This window comes from Podarcis erhardii, assembly GCF_964252035.2.
Source record: "Podarcis erhardii genome assembly, chromosome: 12".
Lineage (NCBI taxonomy): Eukaryota > Metazoa > Chordata > Lepidosauria > Squamata > Lacertidae > Podarcis > Podarcis erhardii.
Genome location: NC_138513.1, coordinates 29,051,681 through 29,074,861, shown reverse-complemented (window position 1 = coordinate 29,074,861; position 23,181 = coordinate 29,051,681). Strand labels below are relative to the sequence as shown.

The following is a 23,181-nucleotide window of genomic DNA, read 5'->3' as shown; positions in this document are numbered from 1 at the left end:
TACACACTTTCTACAGAAGTGAACTGCTAAACTTTTCTCGATTGTGGAAATAGTATTGTAATTAATAGAACCTAATTTAATTTTAGTGCATTTTTAAAATAATATCTTAAATTATCCTTCCATCCTGGCTCTCATCCAAGTACTGATAAGGCCCCATGCCTGCTTATTATATTCAGCTGCGTTACAGCTTTTGATACTTCTAGATCGTGCTATCTCAAGTATTACTTAAAGCACTGCTGATTCAGTATGTCGCTCAATTGTCAGTGCCTTGACTTACAGCATTTTAGCCCTGATGAGAAAGTTTTACAATGAAGTGCTCTCATTTGTTCCATCTGTAATACACTAGCACTTCATATTCATATTTCTTAAGAGCTAGTTACATTGGAAATTCCACAAAGGTAACCCTCAGTAAGCCATTATATAAAAATTGTAGCCCTACTGCGCGATCTAATTTACTTGACCTTTATAAGTCAATAGTACATACCAGTCAAAAAAGACTGAGGGTTAAAAAAGCCAGAAAGCCACACCACTGCAGGAAGTACTAGATCCTGTGTCCAGATATCAAGTTCTCGGCATCGCATGAGAAGGTCATTAAACCTGAAGGAAAAGCAGCAAAGCGATCAAGGTGTCATGAGAAGTGATAATTTGAAAAATAAAATTGTGATTTGCTAGCCTATAATCTATAGCCTTTTGTCAGTGGTTTATTATTACCTCTCTTAAGGGACCGTGCTTTCTTGGCAGACATGAAACTAATGAATGGGGCAACTGTGCCCTCCTTTTGTATCTTTACCCGAGATGTAAGAATGCAGTCTTTCAATAATAATTGGAGGCACCCATGTCCCCTGCCTTTAGATGTATCCTGGAAAAAGAGGCCTCCCCCCTCTTAAATCCTGAAACATTCATGATTAACATCAAAATGACACTGCTATGCAGTTATTGGTCAAACATGCTCAGTGTTTAATAGAACTGGAATCCTTGTTATGTGTAAGACAGGTAAAGTGAATGACTATGATTGAACATACCATTGGGCAAGGCTGTAAGTGGATGGATAAGCCAGTTTGGTCCATGCATCTGGCACCAGGTCATAAAACAGTGATGACTGCACAGCTTCCATGGTAACAGAAAACGTCAGCTCGCCCTAGACATTTGGAGGGAGAAAAATTAAATCCCAAGTTCTTTTAAATACATTTTCGTAATAAATATATTTCTCTTACTTTGAGACCGAGGTCTAGTTGTTTAAGCGACTTCCGTATCTCTTGAATGAGAATGTTCATCCTCTCACATTCTTGAAAACAAACAAGAATGTAAGGGCTCCGTATAGTAGACTTTTGCATTATTTCAACCATGTTAAACTCCTCTGGCAACTTCTCCAGAATTTCATCCAGGACATTCTTCACCTTGAAACATAAATACAAAGCAAAATCGTCATCAGTTGCCTGGCTACATGAAAGTCCCTCCAGTATATGCCCTGCAAGCCACTTGGTGTGTATGTTTAATATTTTGCTGCTGCTAATGCCCTGACCCAGCTACCTCTGAATCTTTGCTACATTGGCAGACTTCTTGCACAACACCAGATATAAGCAACTCTGTAGAACAGGTTGTTGATGCTAGATGGCTAGAGGCCGAAGTTAAAGGCTATTTATTTGCAAAATTTATATATAACAAAAAAATTTAAAATGGTTTACATAAACCAACATAAATAAATCTTATCTGCTTTAAAACAAATACATGCATTAACGTGCCTGGGAAGGCTTGCCTAAACTAGTAAGCTTTTAGCAGGCACCAAAAACAGCACAGCAAAGGTGGCCTGATATTACGAGGGACTTTCAAAAGAGTAGAGGCGGTTGCACTGAGAGATTGATTCGTGGCAAGTACAGAATGAACATTATGTGGCATGCTAAAAGTGCCAGTTCAGCATTTAGAAGGGGGAGAACAAGCTAAAAAAAGAGAAACTTGGATTAGAGTGTCCCAATTTCAAATTAAATTGTCTTCAATTTAATTTATAATTCACTCATCACTCATGTCATCTAATTCTGCAGTGTGGTATTGATAGATGCCACACTAAAGAAGCAGGCCTCTCTACTAGCCAAAATGGAGCCTGCAAATGTACAAGCCCCTTCAATTATGCTAAGTAGGTATTTTTCCTTACTAAAAGCTGTGTTTCTTAGTAGCTTTCTGTTTAGCTATGCATTATTCTGCACTACTGTAGAATCATAACCAGGGCCTTTGAAGGCTTATACACATTATCCTCCCCTCCCATTCCACACAACTGGGTGTTGATGGGCAGCACCCTTTTCACCCTGTTATGCTGTTATGACAGCGTAACAGAAGATGAAAAATTACTGTACAAGGGTGGTAATCATCCTGGGGTCTTTGTGAACTGGGACTAAGAACACATGGATTGTTCACTTGCATTTCCTTCATTTGAGGGGGCAAGGCCACACCACCAACATAGGACTAGCACTTCTCACAGGAGAAGCACCCCAAGTGAAAAAAAAAATGTGATCTAAAAACTAATGGCCAATGTACTGTCAGTACTGTCAGTGCTGAATTTTCCTGTGTTGAAACCTGTTTTGGTTTTTAATTAAGTCTGGCTGGAACCCGGGGAAGGAGGGAAACACAGAGATTGTTGTACATTCTTTATGACCATAATGGCAAAACGTTTTTGCCCAAAGGTAAGATTCATTCAAGCTTCCTCCTACATAGCAAGCCATGTATTGAGGTCGAAATAAGCTTATGGAACTAAGATTCTGCAGTGCACCATAATCTCACCTTTTCTTCTACTGACTGTCCTGATACCTCTCCAGCAAGTAGATTTCTGGGTTGCATTTCCAAGAGTGTTTTGAAAAGGTTTTCTGACAGAACTGTCAAGAAATCTATCTCAGCATTCGGGTGAAGACCATACAGTACAGGGTTTTCGAGTGGAAGCATTTCATCTATATACTTGTGGTATCCTGAGTAATCCAAATTGGGAGGAGCAAGGAAACCTGGAGCCAATGCAAAGTCGCCTTCAAGCTGTAGTTTATGGGAGGGAGGGGAAATAAATGATGTTGGGTATTCATTTTGCATATTTCAGACAATCTGGTCTTTAAAAACTCAAGATGTCTTTAAGCAGAGTCAATTCATGGGACACACCTTTGATGACAGCAGCAGACTAAGAAACAGATTAAACACAGGGCTGGATTCAACTCAATAGTTGTGCTAGTGGGAGTTACTGCAATGAACAATGGAGCTTTCCCTTGTCCTCCCCATGTGCCCCCCACAATTGGCTCTGAGGGATTGCGAAAATCCCCAGAACAGCAGGGGCGGTGGCAGAGAAGAGGGGAAGAGATATGCTTGTTCTGATGGAATGACATTACTAGCATGATTCAGAATTCCACCCCTAATTTCCCCACCCCCTTCTCCACGCCACAGGAATTTCTGGTCCAAGTTTTTCAGTGCTTATGCAAAACTACCACCTATGCAAAAGAGGAAAGAATAAGAAAACTTGGGGTAATTTTTAGATTGGCTCAGGGGAAAAACCTAAGGGGGGGGGGAGACTAACTCAAATAGCCCAAAGATGACTCGATATCCATGGAATGTTTATGTGGGGGGAGATGAATAGATTGGCTTGAAAGAAGTGCGTGCATGAAGGCAGGTATGCCCAGCGGGGCCTGTCACAGCCACAGGTAGGCCCAGCCACGGGAATGTCCGGTGGGCAAGCTGCAGCCTGCACCCCTCTGCACCTTCTTTTTGGGGCCCCTCAGCCCCTCTCAGATGGTGCCCCTGACCAGGCTCTAATTCTGTTGGCACAGAGGATCCCAAGTTTGCTGAGGGAGAGATTGGGCTCAAGCTGTTGAAAACCAACGTTCTAAGCAAAACCTAGAAGTCTACAAACCCTATTCTGCCATAGATGCATGGCAACTCCACCTGTTATGGCTGTGAAAAAATGTGTATATTTGATGTGTTATACGTGCATTTTTTACTCAGCTATGTACGGTAGATGCTTTCAGGAAACCTGGCTCTGTCAGGTTTCTCAAAGACATCCTCACGTTACGTGCTTGCTGATGAGAAACCCCAATATTTCCCCACTGTAATCAAAATACACCTGTCTGCATGGCCTTGTGCATGTAGCGCTTCCGCAGTCTTATCCCTAACAGGAGTGTAGTAATTACCAATCTGCAGCAGAACTGTAGGGTGCGGGCATATAAAGGGAAAAACAAAAAAGTCAACCCAACATTTCTGGGTTGTTATTTTTTTTTGGGGGGGGGGTTGTTTTTTAAAAAAAAAAAACTTACAGTAGGAATTCCTTCAGTTTTGAACCTGCATTTTTTGAATATTTTGAAAGAAGAATGTTTTCTTTATCGTCAATTCACACTTTGTGTAAACATTTTATATCTGCTATAATTAGGGCTATTTTATTACTGAAGGGTACAATCCTATGGATCCTGAGAAGGCACCCATCCTCACTTTGGACATGGACAGCTTAGGATAAGGCAGTTCAATCACTTCCACCACCCAGCGGCTTTGGGTTTAAATATTTAAAGCTGCAATCCTGCCTTTCTATCTAGCCATCAATCAGCAGTGTTTTATTTGGTTAAATATATGCCTAGTCCCATTTAAGTGCTTCACAAAATGCATGATCTATTGACTACCTTAATGATTAAATGCAACTTTAACCTGTTAACAAATGCAAATAAATACAGACACATGCCAGATCCCAGTTAGGCATAAAACTAAGACAAATGTGGTATATCCATTGGCCATTGCTTACGTTTACCTTGCCTGTCAACGAAGGAATTTTTGTTTCTTTTGGTGTGCTTTGCAGGAGACCATTGTCCAATTGAACCGAAATGAATTATCTTGTTTCTGAATATGTAAGTAGACCTGCACCTAGGATTAGTTAACTAAGAGCACCTAATTCCCAACATTTCTTTCAGGTTCTGTACCTGTATTTGACACATTTGAATGAAAGTTCAGGCTTTTGAAGGTTAATGGACTGCCTGGCCTAGAAATAGTAATTCTTATCCATGGGCTAGATGCAGAGGAGGTACCAGCGGAATAAGCTTCCCACATGCCCCCTTGACCTTAACTGTCATTTAGAGAAATCAGCTTCCATGGAGGTCAGAAGTACAGTAGTGTTTATCCTTCCCATCTCCATGGTAACTCACTCCTGGGTCTTCCAATTGACTTCCAATTGTGCTAAACTGAATGTGGCTTTGTGACACATGAAAACCTAGTCATTACAGAGTGAATAGATGCAAGCAAACTCACTTCACTTCAAACCACTGCACACACTTCCAACTGCGGAATCAATGGGGGGAAATGGAATGTCCTTAGGGCTATCTGTGTTGCATAGCAGAAATGATCTTTTGATGCTCTACTTGCCATCCCCTACTGCCTCTAGATAAATGGTTAACTTTTGGAAAAGACAGAACAGCTAGGTTGCTATTCCATCTGGGCATTCTTAAACCCCAGTGAAACTGATTGCGTTATGTAGAAATGATTCTGGCCTAGATTACACTTTTGTGCCGCAACCCTGAGTACACTTACCTAGAAATAAATTCCATCAAAACCATCTGTATTTACTTCTAAGCACACTTAAGATTGTGATGTGCCTTTTAAGACCAGGATGTATTGCTTGCCAATGTCGCTAATGCAAGTGGAAGAGAATCTTCGTTGGAAGGGACCTCAAATGGTCTGACAAGCTGCCAGTGCGGGAAATCTACTGCTACAGAATCCCTGGAAGGTGTCTCTGCTTAAAAAATCTCTTTAACAAAAGTGCCCACACCTCCTGAGGCAGTCTGTTCCATTGTTGAACTGGTCATGCTGTAAGGAAGTTCTTCCTAACATTTAGTCTACAAACTTTTCCTCGTCTCCTCCAATCTATACATTACCAGAGAAGGGTTCATAAACTCTTCCAAATACGTGCGGCAGAGTCTGCGGTCCCAGTCATCAGTGATGTGTCCACCGTACATAATTTCACCAAAGAGATAACGCAAATCTTCCCAGGGAACCTATGGAATACAATGGAAGGTGTAATTAAAGAACCAGTTAGCTTTCTAAGGAGGACACAGCAAAGTCACTTGGCATAGCTCTGGCATAATAAAACATGGATTTCATCAGCACGAAGTGCATCATATTATCCCAAGAGTGGTATGTGTGTCTGTGTGTGTGTGTGTGTGGTTACAAGCACATAATCATAATGGGACCACTGACACATTCTGCTGCCATTGGTTGGTGTGTGTGCATAAATGAAATAAACACAGGTAGAACAAAAACAAAAATGGTAAAGAGTGGAGCCCAGTGGCTGCAAAACTCAATAAAAATTAAAACTTTTCAAGGCACCTGATTCTATCCTCTTTGCTTTCAGTTAAGAAAATTGCTTCCTTTTCCAGTGCTAATTAAGACAGCAAAGCTACAATGATTGTGTCGCATCAACTACTGCTGCAGGGAATTATAACTTGCTCATCATAAAAGTGCACAGAATTGTCACTGGCTGTACCTTTTTTTCATTTGCAGCCACTCTTTCCATGTGTAACACAATTCAGCTAAGAAAGTGGACTCTAATCCGCAGAAGCTTATACAGCAATAAATTCTGTCAAGTCTTTAAGGTGCTACAAGACTTCGTTGTTTTCCTGTTTCAGAAGCTGTGTGGCAGCAGCGGATTCCTTTGAGAAGAGTGACCATGCTTGAGTAGTATGCTAAACCATGGTATAGCAGTATGTGCACAAACAGGAGAGAACTGTGAGCTTGTGCTCTCCTTCCTCCCTCACAGCCAGGAGGCAGATTTTGGGAGATTTTTAATTATTTCCCTTCAAGTCAGCTGGTCTGTTGCATTGTCAGCACCAGGGATTGCAGTTTATTCTCAACTCTGGTTTAGTTCAACAAGCCACCTTCTATCGGCTTGTTTTGAAATCGATCAGTTAGTGATCAACCAAGATTCCTGGTATGGACAACAAAACAAGTCCAATTTAAGGGAGCCTAGGTTGGGTGGCTGGAGATTCTGAAGTTCTCCTTGAGGGAGGAGGCATGGCAGGGGAGAAGCTAGATTGTTTGCTGCATGTCCTTCTTGCTAAACCATGTCCATGCACACCTCAACTTGCTAAACACAACGGATAATCCCTCACGATTAGCCATTTTGCCGGGATTGATGGAAGCAGAGATCCAAAACTACTGGAAGGCACACAATTGGGGAAGGTGGGTGGTGTGGGTGATGTGTGGGCATGGCCACTTTGTGAGATGTGAAAGCACAACTCAGTAAAACTAAAATATTTTATTATGTGACCCTTCATGTAATGAACATCCTCTCAGGGGAAACAGAGTGACAAACGTCTTACTTTGATTCGAGATGGTCAGATTTCAGCAAGAACAGAAGAAATATTCCTTCTGTCACCAGATACTCACTTGAGAGTTCTTTGTAGGGATCATAATGCAAGTCCACTAGCTTACGATTAAAGACAAGGATGTGTGTTACTCAAAAAGTCAATGCTACGTTTTAAAAAAGAGCAAGTTTCCTCCCTAGCCTTGGTTTACAAAATAGTTACAGTTTATGATGAAGCCTTTCTGGACAGGAACTTTTACATACTCTGGGGCAGTATTTTGCCTGCCAAGAGTTCAAGGAAAAACTTAATTTTAGGTCTTACGGTTTACATTATGTGGCAAAGCAGAGTAAGGAAATTCCGTATTTTTCGCCCTATAGGACGCACTTTTTCCCCTCCAAAAATGAAGGGGAAATGTGTGTGCGTCCTATGGGGTGAATGCAGGCTCCTTGGATTCAGCGATAGCAACGTGAAGCATCTGAAGCCTGCACTCCGGAGGCTTCGCGTTGCTTTCGCTGAAGCCAGGAGAGTCTGCTCTTTGAGGCTGGCGATGGGGGAAAGCAGCGCTTCCCCCCATCGCCAGCCCCAGAGGATCGGTTGATAAATGAGTATCAAAATTCATTAACAGACAGTATTAGACTATCAAAAGAAATTAATTCAAAATATATAATTCTGTTTGGACATAAAATACAAAATGCACATTAAATTTCAAGTTACAGGTAGGTAGCCATGTTGGTCTGCCGTAGTCAAAACAAATAAAAAAAAATCCTTCTAGTAGCACCTTAGATACCAACTAATATCTGAAAAAGTGCACACACAAAAGCTTATACCAATAACAAACTTAGTTGGTCTCTAAGGTGCTACTGGAAGGATTTTTTTTATTATTAAATTTGAAGACTAACATGAGAATTTGTTTTTCTTATTATGCTTTGTAAAATAAATTTCATATGAGTTTTCTGTTTTGGAGGGAAAGGGTTTTGCAAATCATACAGATCTCTGCAATCCAGAGACCAAAAAGAGAATAATATATTTCAATATGTTATTAGAAATCTTGGAGGGGAAGGATGAAAAAGGCCCCAAACAGTGACAAAATGTCAAAGCATCACTGCTCAATGCTTAAAAAATCACATTTCTAAAATAATTAAATTCATATTCTGTGTTGAGATAATTTCAAAACTGTATGAATTCTGGATTTTAAAAGTTCCTCTGTGAACAAACAAAAATCTGTTTCTATAGAAGTCTCTTTAACAAATTACTTCAAAACCTTTATCTCAAGCTATATGTTTTTAAGGGATGCGGGTGGCACTGTGGGTTAAACCACAGAGCCTAGGACTTGCCGATCGAAAGGTTGGCGGTTCGAATCCCCGCGCCGGGGTGAACTCCTGTTGTTCGGTCCCAGCTCCTGCCCACCTAGCAGTTCGAAAGCACCCCTAAGTGCAAGTAGATAAATAGGGACCGCTTTCTAGCGGGAAGGTAAACGGCGTTTCTTGTGTGGCCCTGGTGCTGGCTCGCCAGCTGCAGCTTTGTCACGCTGGCCACGTGACCCAGAAGTGTCTTCGGACAGCGCCGGCTCCCGGCCTCTTGGGCGAGATGAGTGCGCAACCCTAGAGTCGGTCATGACTGGCCCAGACGGGCAGGGGTACCTTTACCTTTTATATGTTTTTAAAGGTGAAATGCATCAGGAATTTGTGTGTTTTGTTTAAAACAATACATTAATGTGCTATTGGAGAGCTGATACATTTAGCCTACATTATCAAAATAAGCTTGCCTCTATTTATCAAGGACACATTATTCAAGAACAAACAATTATTCATTGCTGCTATGTCACATATTGAAGTGAACTCAGGTTAGCAAAGTAATTCGCAGGGGCTAATAGTAGCCACTTCAATTGTATTTTAAACATTAAAATGTATTGCTGATGCTCTCTATCATTTTAAATGGCTGGAGACTTGAAGGTCACGAACAGTTGGCCACTCATCCTATTTCTTCTTTTGTCCTTCAAGCTTTTCCATAACACTTTATGCCATTTTACACTAGATCTTGCACACTAAATCCTACTATACCATTACCACCTAATCCAGACAATCTCCCCCCCCCAAAATAATCCCTACTCATGCAGTTGCTTGCTTTAGTTGGAAAGACTCTGGTGCTGGAGTTTATTCTGGACCAGCAGAAGACTACTGGATTAGGTAGATTGCTTTAGTACAGAGCAAAGTTCTCCAGCTTTTCAGAAATCAATAATAAAAGACTGAAGAAAGTGCAGTCTGCCATCCCAAAGGTCTCATGGCCTTTGTAAAAGTAAGCAGCAAATGCCCCGAGGGGGCAAAACTACACAGAAGGAAATGTGTAAAGTGAAATTGATCATGTAATTAGAGAAACAAGTTTAATAGAGAAGATTTGTACCAGCCACATTAGGGCTGCACAAACTTATGCATTAGAAGTAGGATGCACTATATTTAGTAGGCTCCAGTAGCATGTTTTGCAACCCTACTCTGCAATACAGTAACTGCCTAAAATGCATATATTAGAAAAAAATAAAAGGCAGTAAAGTGGCACATGAGAAGTACAATGCAGTAAAGGAGAAAAGTACTAAGGGGAAGTGGTTTGGAACAGACAAGGATCAATCGTAATGAGAAATGAAACCTAGTCTAGTATATATTGCTTAAACAACATTGCAAACTAAGGCAGTAATCCTATAGCAACTTACCTGGGAATAAGTCCCAGTGAATTTCTGCATAGATAGGACTGTGCTTGTAAAACCAGTTTTGCAGTCATTAACTGTAATGTTGGTGGGCTCATTCCAATGATTTGGAAGCAAAATACGACCACAGACAGACAAACTGAAGTTTTCCAAATAAAGGAGGGATCTAAGGGAGCCAGATGCAAAAAAAAAAAAGGGGGGGAGGGAGCGGGCCTTCTGCACCTTTAATAGTTATGGAGAAGAGGGAAGTGCATGTTGCTTGTCAAGACAAGGTACACCTGCTGAAACTCCCTCTTCTATAGAGTTATTAAAGGAACAGGAGCCCTGTTTACATGTGGCTACCCTAGAGGGATGAGTGCTCACTGGAAGGACAGATCATGAAGCTGGGGCTCCAATACTTTGGCCACCTCATGAGAAGAGAAGACTGCCTGGAAAAGATCCTGATGTTGGGAAAGATGTAGGGCACAAGGAGAAGGGGACGACAGAGGATGAGATGGTTGGATGGTGTTCTCGAAGCTACCAACATGAGTTTGACCAAACTGCGGGAGGCAGTGGAAGACAGGAGTGCCTGGTGTGCTCTGGTCCATGGGGTCACGAAGAGTCGGACACGACTAAATGACTAAACAACAACAACCCTACAGGGAACCCAGAGATACAAAGCAGTAGACGGCATGGGGAGATGCTGCTGCTCACTTGACCTCCAGTCAGTTGCCTTGCTGCTACTTACTAGCAGACAGAGAAGGGGGGTGAAGCAGCAGGGAGGTCAGTGCAGTGCAAAGGTCCTGATGGAGACAATCTGACATGCCTCTTGGTGAACGTGCACTGCATCAACTTTCTTGTCCTCTGCCTTCTAGTAAGCAGCAGCTACATGACTAATCAGAGGTCAAGTAAACAGCAATGCCCCATCTCATTGTCAGTTACTGAGTATATGTCTTACTAAGTAAGAATATGTAAGGGGAAGGGGAAAAGGTAAATGAGGACTGTAAAAATTATCCATTATGCTTTGTGTTCTCTCCCCATGCTGGACTTGTGGAAGGGCTTTGGGTGGATCATTTTGTTTAGCTATCCTTCAGAGGGCAGGCCAGGCCCAAATATAGCTGCTGGCTCAGTAAGTTCAGAGGATTTGAGACTAAAGGTAGAACAGTTTGGATGAGTGAGACCCCTGACCAGGCCTGGCTGCCTTGGTCAGAGTGAGAGAGAACCTTCATGACCACAACACCTTAGGAACCAATTATGGATATTCTCCCGTTTGCCTCCTGGTTCATAGGGAAGGTCCGAAAAATTGCAATGTTTTGCATCAAGTCCCACCTGCATCACTATAGAATAAAACACTTATTGAAATGGTGACACCGAATATCATTTTCACGAAATAACCGATTCACAGTAGATACCCAGTTTTTTTATTTATCTAATCTGGAAAAGCTAGAAATTGCAGTGTTCCGAATCATACTGCAATTGCAAGTAAGCAAGTTACACAAAACTAATTCCCAGGCTAGAGTGAGAATACTGGATAGCTTAATTACTAACCGAATTGCATGTGCCTAAGTGGAAGTACCAACCTACTAAGTCTTTGCTAGACTTAGAAAGTACTAACTTACCTTTGCTACATATGTGAATAATTGGTTTAATGAATGGTAACACCTGAATGGTTTTGCATCTTCCGATTGGCAACCAATCTCAAAACAGAGTAAATCATTCATCTAGCTTTAAACTTGAACTCAAGGGGAACATTCCCGAGAAAGTCACAACAAGGTGGCCTCCTTAATACATAATAACGACACATGAAGGAAATACACCATTATTTATATATGTGACGTGCTGTAAATTGCTTCCATCATCAGAATTAATTGTAGTGATTATTAATGCAATGTTATGAACTGTCAGGACTGCTGTATGTAATTACAGTTGTGCAAAATGCTTCATTACCTGCCTAATGAATTTGGCATATATGCACATGTAAAGCACTGTTTTCGTTAACATAATGAAGGGTATATTTATTTATTTATTTATTTGTTTATTTACTCACTAACTCACTTACTTACTTAAGTAAACCCACCAAGTGTGCAACTGGTTCAACCTATGTTATGAAATTTAAGCATCCCCTGTGGAAAACCTTTGATCTGCCCAATTTGTATACCCAACAGCAGATACACATTTCAACTATTTCACTAAAGAAATATATTTCAACTTCCCTTGTTCACTTCCAAAACTAAAGAACAAAAAATATCACCACCATCTTGGCCAGAAGACACTTGGTCTCCAAGTTGTTACCTTAGAGTTTGCTTCCAGGTAGTTGTAGAGGACATTGACACAAATGGTGAGATCTCCTACGTTAAAAGGGTATCTTCGATTCCATCCTTGAGGTCCAAACTTGAGTCTCCCAGCAACACAGGTGTGAAAGTAGCAGAGGGAAAAGAAGATACTTTTGAACTCTTGTTCTCGGGTACACAATTCAAGTGTATCCTGTTAAAACAAAGGATTATGGAAAAACAACAGTATTTCTATCACATCACCAACAAGCTTTAGAGATGACAACTGTAGTTTTCTTACTAGAATTAATGACACCTAAACAGCAACAATAAGAATCTATTAATATTTTCATCTTAGCAAAAGGTAAAACTGAAAGTGAGTAAGTTTACAGGACTAGCAAAAAAGGACTACACCTCCTAAGATGGGCACTCCATTCTTGCTGCCATCCCTCTTACTGCCTGTTCCTCCTCCCAGCTCCTTGTCCCCATTCCTCCTCCTATCAACCCTCATTAGTTTTTTTTCTGATTTCTGGTTTGTGGCAACAGCACTGGTCACTTCTCTGTTGCCACTTCCTCCCTGCCTTGTCACAAGAAAAAGCAAACGGGGTCCTTTCCCAGAGCAAAGCATTTGTGACAAGATGGCCGACAAGGACACCTGCAACGCCACAGACAGAAATCTTGTTTAAAATTCAAACGTGTTTCTTACACTTCTACAACCAAGCAGTATATAAATTATGTCAAATAAATAACTTTCTAAACCCTACAGCCCAATGTGGTAGGCAGTGCAAGTGCTCCCCCCTCAGTCAGAATGCCTCATTCTGAAGAAGAAATAAAGCACTGCGGGATGCGGGTGGCGCTGTGGTAAAACCTCAGTGCCTAGGACTTGCCGATCGTATGGTTGCCGGTTCGAATCCCCGCGGCGGGGTGAGCTCCCGTCGTTCGGTCCCAGCTCCTGCCCACCTAGCAGTTTGAAAGCACCCTTAAGTGCAAGCAGATAAATAGGTACCGCTTTATAGTGGGAAGGTAAACGGCGTTTCCGTGTGCTGCGCTGGTCTGGCTCGCCAGAGCAGCTTCGTCACGCTGGCCACGTGACCCGGAAGTGTCTCCGGACAGCGCTGGCCCCCGGCCTCTTAAGTGAGATGGGCGCACAACCCTAGAGTCGGACACGACTGGCCCGTACGGGCAGGGGTACCTTTACCTGTGAACATTTTCTCCTCACCTGGTCAAAATTATAGAGAGCAGCATGAAGATTTGCCAGCATACCAGTAGGGGGCTCGTTAATAATTTTAATACTGTTCTCTAATATTCCTTGAGGTATGATGTGTTCTTCAGGACTTGGAGCTGGTTCTGCACTTATAAAGACACGGTAGTCGGGGTGACTTTCTCTGCTGTGTTCCTCCAGTAGCTTCTCTAATGTCCCCAGCCATTTGACTACGAGGTGTATGTTCTGTTTGAGAGCATGCAACGCTTCAATTATAAGAGCAAGTTTATTATTTTAAATGTAGCTTTAATTATCTCAGTGGCATAACAAGAAACTCCAAATACTCCAAAACAGCCAATACTCCAAATATGATTTACCCATATTTTCCGCCCTATAGGACGCACTTTTTCCCCTCCAAAAATGAAGGGGAAATGTGTGTGCGTCCTATGGGGCAAATGCAGGCTTTCGCTGAAGCCTGAAGAGCGAGAGGGGTCAGTGCGCACTGACCCCTCTCCCTCTCCAGGCTTCAGGAAGCTATCCGCAAGCCTTGGGAGCCCGCGGGAGTTCCCCCCGAGCTCCCCCAGCTTGCACAGAGCTGCCTGCAACCCGAAGCCCGTGCGCGCTGAGCAGTCGCGCCCGGGCTTTGGGTAGCTGTGCGCAAGCCGTGGGAGGGCTCCCCCGGCTTGCGCAGAGCTGCCTCTTATCCCAAAGCCCCGGCGCGCTGAGCAGTCGCGCTGGGGCTTCGCGTAGATCTGCACAAGGCGTGGGAGCCTGGCATCGGGCTCCCGCGGCTTGCGGAGAGTTGCCTGCACGCTGAAGCCTGCGCGCGCTGAGCTCAGCGCGCCCAGGCTTGGCGCAGCTCTCCGCAAGGCGCGCGAGCCCGGCGCTGGGCTCCCGCGGCTTGCGGAGAGTTGCCTGTTCTGGGGGCTGGAGTCGGGGGAAGCTCGGGCTTCCCCCGCCCCAGCCCCGCGCCAGGGGGGGAAATAATTTTTTTTCCTTTATTTCCCCCCCAAAAAACTAGGTGCGCCTTATGGGACGGTGCGTCCTATAGGGCGAAAAATACAGTAATTCTAAGTTTCAAGAGCAGAGAGGAGTAAAAGATAAGAGACTTTATTTTAAAATGTTACATTAGGAAGGACTTCATTATTTCTAGGTGCTATTAGGCCTTGATTTGCTAAGCACTAGCATATATAAATCACGTCAACTATAACCACCCATGCACTTAAGCCTGCTAACTCTCTCCAGAGCTCAGATAATATTCAGTAGGATTTAGGAACGCTGGGACGATTAACAAAAGCGACAAATCAGAAGCTGAAAAAAGTACTAATGTCTGACTGCTAAGTATCATGGTCCCAAAGTCTAGCAATGACCTGGACATAGAGGCACAGAGCTTCTCCACAGCTGGATATTTTTCTTTGGACATCTTCCCCAAAATTGTGTGGACATGTGTGAATCTTATGCACACATGCTTGCATGGAAGAAAATGCATGCCACCTACCTTTAGTAGGGGTAGGGGACAAATACAATTCTGTTTATAATTTAAAGGTTAACTTACAAAATTCACATTTTTCACAACAATATGTGAACCAAAACGTAGCCATCATTTGAACTTTGCAGTTATCTGAACTTTGCAATGCAATTCTTGAGCCAAACAATGTGTACAAAAATGCATATACAATGGTAAAGCATGCATATAAATGCATACATTAATGAAAATAATATTAAAAGCGCATTACATCGGGGAAAATTGCTTCACATAAATGTGTATATGAGACAGAGTGGCACATAAAAAATGCGTATAGAAGGGGTAATTTGCAGAAAAATGTTGTTTTGCAAAGTCAGATGTTGAAATGTATAGGACTGAAATTAAGATTGGATAAAAGAGGAATAATGAAATTGACATGTTCACCAAGCCTTATTTTTTTGTTAACTTTCCTCTTGCAAGTTTATTTGTCACTGCATAATGGATACTGAGGGACAGAGGAAAATTCTTCATTTTGCAAAACTAACCTCACAGATATTTTTGATGAAAGATGATCTCCCATTCCTGTGGCAGCCATTTTGGAAGAGCCAAAATAACCAAGCAGTAATAAAGCAGTTGGTGCCATTTGTGTGCTTAACTTCAGAAAGTTAAGTAACAAATCCCGCAAACCATTCTACAAACTCTTTGGTCCGCTATCATGATCGGTGAAAAGAAATAATGCTAGGTGAAGTTGTCTTCTCTCAGAATTCCTCAGAAGGTTGTTTCTTGTTGATGATTTTTTGTTACAGGCAGACATTTCACAGGTTAAGTATGTGCAGAGTAAGCCCCATGACAGAACACATAAGGAACGTCAAATCATGCCATTTCACACTTACTTGCAGAATAACCCAGTGCCCATGCCTGGCAGCTTTCTTTAATGCCTCCTCCGCAACAACCTCTTGCCCTTGCCCCAAAGAGATATTATGAAATTTCCCAGAATCAATTGTGAAGTCAAGTTTTTTGCCTGCAAGTGGAGCAACGGAGGTGGGGAGGCGAGCAAAAGTGGAAAGGAGGAAGGGGATGAAGGGAAAGGGGAGGGGGGAAAGATAATGCCCCATTAATTTCACCAATCACTGGGACAATACACATTAGTTCGTCACTCAACACAATTTCAACAAGCAAAATTGCGAGCTCTCAACAGCAGCCTTATGGCTGGTATTAGGGGAAAAACCCTGCAGAAATCTGCTCCCTTGGTTTTAAGATAACGAACCTTTTGACATTTTGATAGATGCTAGGTATTGTTACAGAGCTTTATAAACTCTTACAGGGGGTGCAAGCCATTTCCCTTATAAAAAAAGGGAGCAACATGTGGTAGCTATCACATCAGTTTTTTAACTGATTGGTTCAGTGGGTAAATGTGCAAGCCTCTCACCTTGTGAGGCCTGAGTTTAAATTGAGCACAGTCAGGTCACAGCTGTATTAACCTGGTATTCTCAGCAGAGTCAGTGGGGAATAGTAATCCTAAGTACAAAGCGACAGTTTCTTACACAATTGAATATAGTTTGTATAATGACCATTATTTAGTCACAGGGGGCACAAGATTACATGAGCATGGAGAAAATTGCCCTCTGGCCCTCATCTACTCAAAAGGTAAGAAACAGCACAAAAGAGCCTGCATTATGCCAAGCAGAGGAATGTTCAATCTAAAAATTTCTTCACGCTGCAGCGTTAATAGCCTCACACTTTTATCCACCCTTCCAGGGTGAATGGAGGGCTAGGGCAAGAGAGGGGGAAATCTTTAAAACTTAACTCTTGTTGAGGAAAACAATTCCAAATTTAAATCTGCTTTATTCCTTGATAATGACTATTTGTGGGCTTTTTTGTGTTAGCTTAACATGCATTAATTAAAGACCGACTCCCGCTCTGTCTAACTCAAAGCACAAACCCCTGTTGTTACCAATCATAAACTATGCATTAAGAAAAGCTCTGCGGACTTTGCAAATCAGCAACATTAACAACTACTGGAGAGAGTTCCTGTTACCCACAGCCATGTCAGAATTCCTACCAGAATGCCTCTGAATGTAGCATGTCGAAATGAGGGCCCTTTCCATCATCAAACATGCATTCTCTTTTCCAACACTCCCTAATAACACACTTTGCTAGGGCTCAGTGAGGTTTGTCCATGTAGCATTAAACCATGGTTCATAGCATTCCACATGAACACGACAAATTCTGTTCTCATTTTGTGTTTTGCAAGATTTGGAATGTTGCCAATTCACCTGCCCATGTTTTAAAAACCAGCCCAACAATACCTATTCAATAAAACATACCAAGTGCCTCCACATCTTTAAGAGGATCGACTCCAGGAGAAAGAATGAAAAATATTGGAGTGGCTGGACTGCTTTCTTCATAAGATTTTGCCAAGTCTATTCTTGTGCCATCCACATATTTTGAGCCGAGCTTTTCCTCTACAAAGTTTCTACAAAAATATATAATGTATATATAATGAACATATGTTAACATATAGAGAAAGCTTCCTTATCCTGGTGCCATACACATGTTTTGGACATGTGGTCATTGGCCACCCTGGATGGGTCTGAAGAGATTTGTAGTCCCAAATATCTGGAGTTCACCAGGTTGGGGAAGCCTGATTCGGCGCATTTAGAGTCTAGCATACAGTCTGCACATGTTGATGGGAAAGAGGTGGTTGAGGCATACATCCTTAGTGTCTCAGCTGTTTTTCTAGGTCCCAAGTCTCACACTCTCTATTTTCCTAAACATCCTTTCAAATATATTCTATTCCACCAACGTGTAGAAAACCCAAGAAGCTGAGGTAAGTTCTGTTGTATGGCTTGAAGGGAAAACATCCCAACTAACGGACTGTTGTTTCTAAATTAACCAGGAGCCACAATCCTAAGGTCTAATTCACATATATGAGTGATGTTTCGTATTGGTATTTTAAATCCAGAGTGCACTGAGGACTCTCCATGTAACAGTCACTTCATATGTATCACTTGCCTTGTTCAACTAGTGTATGTATTTCACTACATCACGTAAACAACGAGAAAGAGAGACTGCAGTGGTGTGGTAGAATTGACAGCTCTGTGAGACAAGTGGCTAGATACTTATTTAATTAATTTTAAAATCCTGCTCTTCAGCCAAAAAGGCTCCCGGAACAGCTTACAAATCAATCAATAAAGAGCAACAACAAAATAAGGCAGTCCCCACCCACAGGCTTACAAAAGGAAAAGTGTTTGGGAAGGAGGAGAATTATATGAATGGATTACCTCATGACGTGCATATAGATTTAGAATGGCCGCTGTACAGCCATATGCTGATGTGTTTGATGCTATTTTTTAGTTATTTCTGTAAGTGCTATTTGACAGATCATGCAACTTGTACACATAAATAAATGGAATACATAAATAAATGTGATAAATATAAAAGGAGTTCACAAAGTCAAACATGCAGTACCTCAGAGCATATGTCATCCGATCTGGGCGTAATGCTCGTAGCATGATAAGCTTCTGAAAAGAAGTTTTGCTTTTCCATTCCTGAGGGAACTTTTCCTTTTCTGGGCATTCTGAATCTACCCATTTTTTCCATCTCTTGGCAGAACCTTCTATGTCTCTATCTAATCCTCGAAATTCATCCATTAAGGCAATGGCCTGAAACAGAACAATGGCAAGCCTGATTTATTGACACGTCAACTGTTCGCACTAAGAGAGAAATAAGTGGCAATTATTGAAATGTTGTTTACCCTCTCCCACCACACATATTACACTCTCTTGCAATATACCAAAGTGTGTAGGATTTCACCAAACCTTAGCAATTTCACCATGGACCACTAAACCTTAGTGTGGGCATTGCCAGTGTGGCACATCTATGGGTACACAAACAGCTAGCAAAGTTTTCTTTGGTGGCCACAAGCAGTCCCAAGCTACTTTAGTCCAAAACCTGCCCCATAAAGGTTTTTTCCTTCCCCACTCAGAGCAGCTCCTCCTCTCTCATATATGGTCTCCCTTGTTTGAACATGCCCTCCCTTCCCATCTGAGTAGACACCCTTACTTCTCTTCTGAAAATTCATGGAGGACAAAACTATCAGTGGCTACTAGCCGTGAGGGGCATGTTCTACATCCACTGCCAGAGACATCTGTCTCTGCATACCAGTCGCTGGGAATCGCAGATGGGCAGAGTGTTGTTGTGCTCATGTCCTGCTTGCAGGCTTCTCTCAATGATCTGATTGGCCACTGTGAGAACAGAATCAAGCATCTGATTGGCCACTGGCTTGACCCAACAGGCTGTTCTCATGCTCTTACACATGACAGCCTGTAAAGAAGAGATCTGGGAGTGAGCAAGCAGGTGGGGGTGCTTCATATTATGAATAATTAATAATTAATTATACTGAGAAAGGTAGAGAAGCCCCTAAAGAAAAGTGGCAATGCAATCAGGCAGGTAGCCATGCAGTCCTCTGCTTCTAGATCTTTCTCAGTACTGAGATGGAAGCAGAAAAGTGTGGTGTGTGTGTGTGTGTGTGTGTGTGTGTGTGTGTGTGTGTGTAGAGGGGGGAGTGTAATTCCTTGCTCACATCCTGCATGCTGGAGTGGGTTGCAGATGGCAAGGCCCTCAAGCCTGCTTCTTCATGTGGGAGCAGGAGAGAAACAGAAGCCATTCCTATATAAAACAGAGTATTTTGTGCAATGTAGAGAAGTAAGCGCATTAAAAAGTGTAAAAGGTGCTCACAACTAAGCATAAAGCTGTTTGGGTCATATGCAGGCATCTGCTTGGTTCCTTATAGGCAGCTGGTTGGTCATGAAACTTACCCTAATGGCACTCCATGACTGAGTAGTTAAAAAGTCCACAGGACTTTTGTAGGTGTGTTCAATTGTAAATCGTAGCAGGAAATTCAGTTCGGTGAGTTCTATTTCTTTACTTCTCAACAAAATCTAATAAGTGAACAAAATTGGGAAATACTGTGAGAGTCACTATGAAGAAAGGTGTTACTCTATAATGATCTGCACTGCCATAATTCTATTTTATACATAAGTAGCACAAAGTATTGAGTATTTCTGCCTTCATGACCGCTCTGGTTAGACATACATTTTTTGCACTTGGTCTGATGATGATGATGTTGATGTTAATAGTAGTAGTAATAATAATAATAATAATTTTCCAGCCCACCCATCTGTACTCAGCTACTCTGGGCTGCTCCCCACAAAATTACAGGAAAAGAAGAAGGGAGTGTCAGACCCATATATTCCCTTTGCGACACTCCAAAATGTGAAATCAGCACTACTAAAAAAGAAGAAAATGGACTCATACACATTTCTCAAATGAACAGTTCTTAGGCAATCATCCTTTCAAATATGTATGTGTGGAACTTTAGGCCTGGGGGCAAAAATGCAGCATCTCAGGGCTCCTTATCTGGCTTTCATGACTCTTCCTACTTGTCCCCATCTCCTTAGGCCTCACTCCTGACTGGCCCTGGTTCACACCTTCCTTGAGCATTTTGGCCTGGCTGGAATGTGTCCTTGAACACGGGTCCTGCCAACCACTGACGTGGATGTGGTCCCTGGGATTGAACAAAGCCTTTGGGTTTCCCTGCTTCTAGAGCAGCAGCGAATATATATTTTTTCCCTGCCCAAAGGCTGCGTTACATTATGCGCATCCTTCTTGGGGCTGCATGCCAGAGGCCAAGTGGGGGCCACAGCACAAAGTGGGCAGGGCTAGAGACATGACTTCAGGCTACCTTCTACCACACACGCAAAATGAAGTTTCGACACACACAACCAGTTAAATCTCTCAATATGCAATTCAGGAAGGAAAGAGGCATTATCAACTAATCCAGAACACGGCAGTTAGACTGGTGACTGGGAGCGGCCGCCGAGACCATATAACACCGGTCTTGAAAGTCCTACACTGGCTCCAAGTACGTTTCCAAGCACAATTTAAAGTGTTGGTGCTGACCTTTAAAGCCCTAAACAGCCTCGGTCCTGTATACCTGAAGGAGCGTCTCCACCCCCATCATTCTGCCCGGACACTGAAGTCCAGCACCGAGGGCCTTCTGGTGGTTCCCTCGCTGTGAGAAGCCAAGTTACAGGGAACCAGGCAGAGGGCCTTCTTGGTAGTGGCACTCGCCCTGTGGAACGCCCTCCCACCAGATGTCAAAGAGAAAAATAACTACCAAACTTTCAGAAGACATCTGAAGGCAGCCCTGTTTAGGGAAGCTTTTAATGTTTAATAGGTTATTGTATTTTAGTGTTCTGTTGGAAACCGCCCAGAGTGGCTGGGGAAACCCAGCCAGATGGGCGGGGTATAAATAAATAATTATAATTATAATTATAATTATAATTATAATTATAATTATAATTATAATTATAATTATAATTATAATTATAATTATAATTATAATTATAATTATATTATCATAACAACAAGGACATATTCCAGTGAGGCAAATCACTTCAGGCAAGTGCAGAGCAGGGTTTGTGTGAGAGTAGCCTGGGGAAGAGTCTAGTGAGGTGGATAGTGAGACTGGGAAGGGCACACTATGGAGTCTAGACAGCCATTCATTCACTGGTCAGCTTGCTGCTTTTAATGCCAGGAGTCATAGGTGCCAATTCCCTGGGGCCCTTGGTGCCTGAGCATCTAAAAAATTCAATGAAGGGGCCAGGCACCCACAAATTTCAGTGTTAGGGCCATGCACTCTGTATAGCACCCATGGCACCGGGCACCCATGGTCGCAGGGCCAAGTTGGCTCTCCTGCCAAGGAGTATAGATGGGGCCTAACATGGCCATGGCAGAGATCTGCTGGTGTTCCTCATCCCCTCTCAACCATAGCAGCTAATCAATTTACAGCTTGGAAAGTGAAAGTATGCAATCTGCTTTGGAATAGTATGCAAAAAAACGTGCACACCTGAATAAGACAACCTACTTTCTGAAGAAAAAAAAAGGAGGTTTTTAATATTTTGAAAATCCTTTGGCAGAGCAGACTACAGGAAACTATGGAAACACTCCTTAGACATGCTCAATACTTTATTTGGTAAATCGCCAACAAATATTTGTTCCTTTAAATGCTGAAAAGGTTTGCTATTCCCCCCGCAGGGGCATGATGAGTTGGAGTAACAAATAATGACCTTAAATATCTGTTGCTGAACAAAATTTCTCTTCCCAAAGGAGAAATTCCTGGTAGACATTCTCTCCCATACAAATAATTTCTAAGCCTTAAATATTTGCCTCGTCTAGCTTTGACTTATAATTAAACTGAATGAAGTAACAAAATTCTTTTCAACTACATTTAAAGCAGGGACTTTGAGGGATTGGTGATCAGGACTTTGGAAGTTAAGTCTCTACATAACTGAGCATGCCCGATTGTGCCATATCCCCCTGAGTCTTTCATGCTAATTCTCCTCTGTTCTTATGTTGTACCAACATGTGTATCTCTAGTCTAAATTGATGCAAGCAATTAAAGTTGGCTTTTTCTCACCTGAAATGTTGTCTGGCCCAGAAAAATTAGCTTGTCCCTTTCAAAAAGTCCCTGGCCTACGTAAAGAAAGGTGAAATACGTAATAGCTTCTGTTAGGTTGGAGATGCGTCCTTGGATATCATCCGATGCTTCTGCTCGCTCAATTGCTTTACGAAAGACAGTGTTGAAAGCCTAAAGGAACGCAGAATTAATTTCTCACATCAGAATTTCCTTTTCTTGAGGAACATTTTTGAAACCTGGATTTGGCTTCTATAATTCAAAAGCACAGTAATTCAGAATGCTTTAAAAACAAGGTCAACAACATAATTGCCATTTCTTAAAGACAGAAGCTGCTAATTCAGGCATAGGCAAACTCGGCCCTCCAGCAGTTTTGGGACTACAACTCCCATCATCCCTAGCTAACAGGACAAGTGGTCAGGGATGATGGGAGTTGTAGTCCCCAAACATCTAGAGGTCCGAGTTTGCCTGTGCCTGTGCTAATTGCTCAAAACTAGCTGCTGTAATCTCTGGACTGGTCTGCTGTTGTCGGAATGCAGTGGTATTTGCTTTTGAAACCAATAAAGGTAGATCCAGTGTAGCACAAATATACATCTGCTTGTGCAAGAGGGCTTCTCCTTCCTTCCTTCCATCTCCCTTTGAATGCCTCTGGAGCAAAGGAGCCTCTGGAGCAAATTTCTGGGACACACAAATTTTGGGGGCAGAGAAACCAGGGGCCACATTCTACAAACAGCTTTACACCGTGCAAGACAGCAGTGTCAGTATTTTAATGTCTCATTCTCAC

General features: G+C 42.3%; 1 protein-coding gene across 4 annotated transcripts in view; it reads right to left on the bottom strand.

Moving 5' to 3' along the window:
• The window catches only part of DNAH11 (dynein axonemal heavy chain 11), a 146,555-nt gene that overhangs the window by 1,547 nt on the left and 121,827 nt on the right, over positions 1 to 23,181 (bottom strand). For all 4 annotated transcript variants that reach the window (XM_081881816.1, XM_081881818.1, XM_081881817.1 and 1 more), the window contains 12 exons: positions 22,401 to 22,571; positions 19,738 to 19,860; positions 18,389 to 18,582; positions 17,245 to 17,393; positions 15,811 to 15,938; positions 13,471 to 13,698; positions 12,274 to 12,465; positions 5,877 to 5,996; positions 2,773 to 3,015; positions 1,215 to 1,397; positions 1,023 to 1,138; positions 485 to 597 (listed from right to left, as the gene is read on the bottom strand). In XM_081881816.1, coding sequence (XP_081737942.1) covers positions 485 to 597; positions 1,023 to 1,138; positions 1,215 to 1,397; positions 2,773 to 3,015; positions 5,877 to 5,996; positions 12,274 to 12,465; positions 13,471 to 13,698; positions 15,811 to 15,938; positions 17,245 to 17,393; positions 18,389 to 18,582; positions 19,738 to 19,860; positions 22,401 to 22,571 — 1,960 coding nt within the window. The remainder of the gene's footprint in view (positions 1 to 484; positions 598 to 1,022; positions 1,139 to 1,214; positions 1,398 to 2,772; positions 3,016 to 5,876; positions 5,997 to 12,273; positions 12,466 to 13,470; positions 13,699 to 15,810; positions 15,939 to 17,244; positions 17,394 to 18,388; positions 18,583 to 19,737; positions 19,861 to 22,400; positions 22,572 to 23,181) is intronic.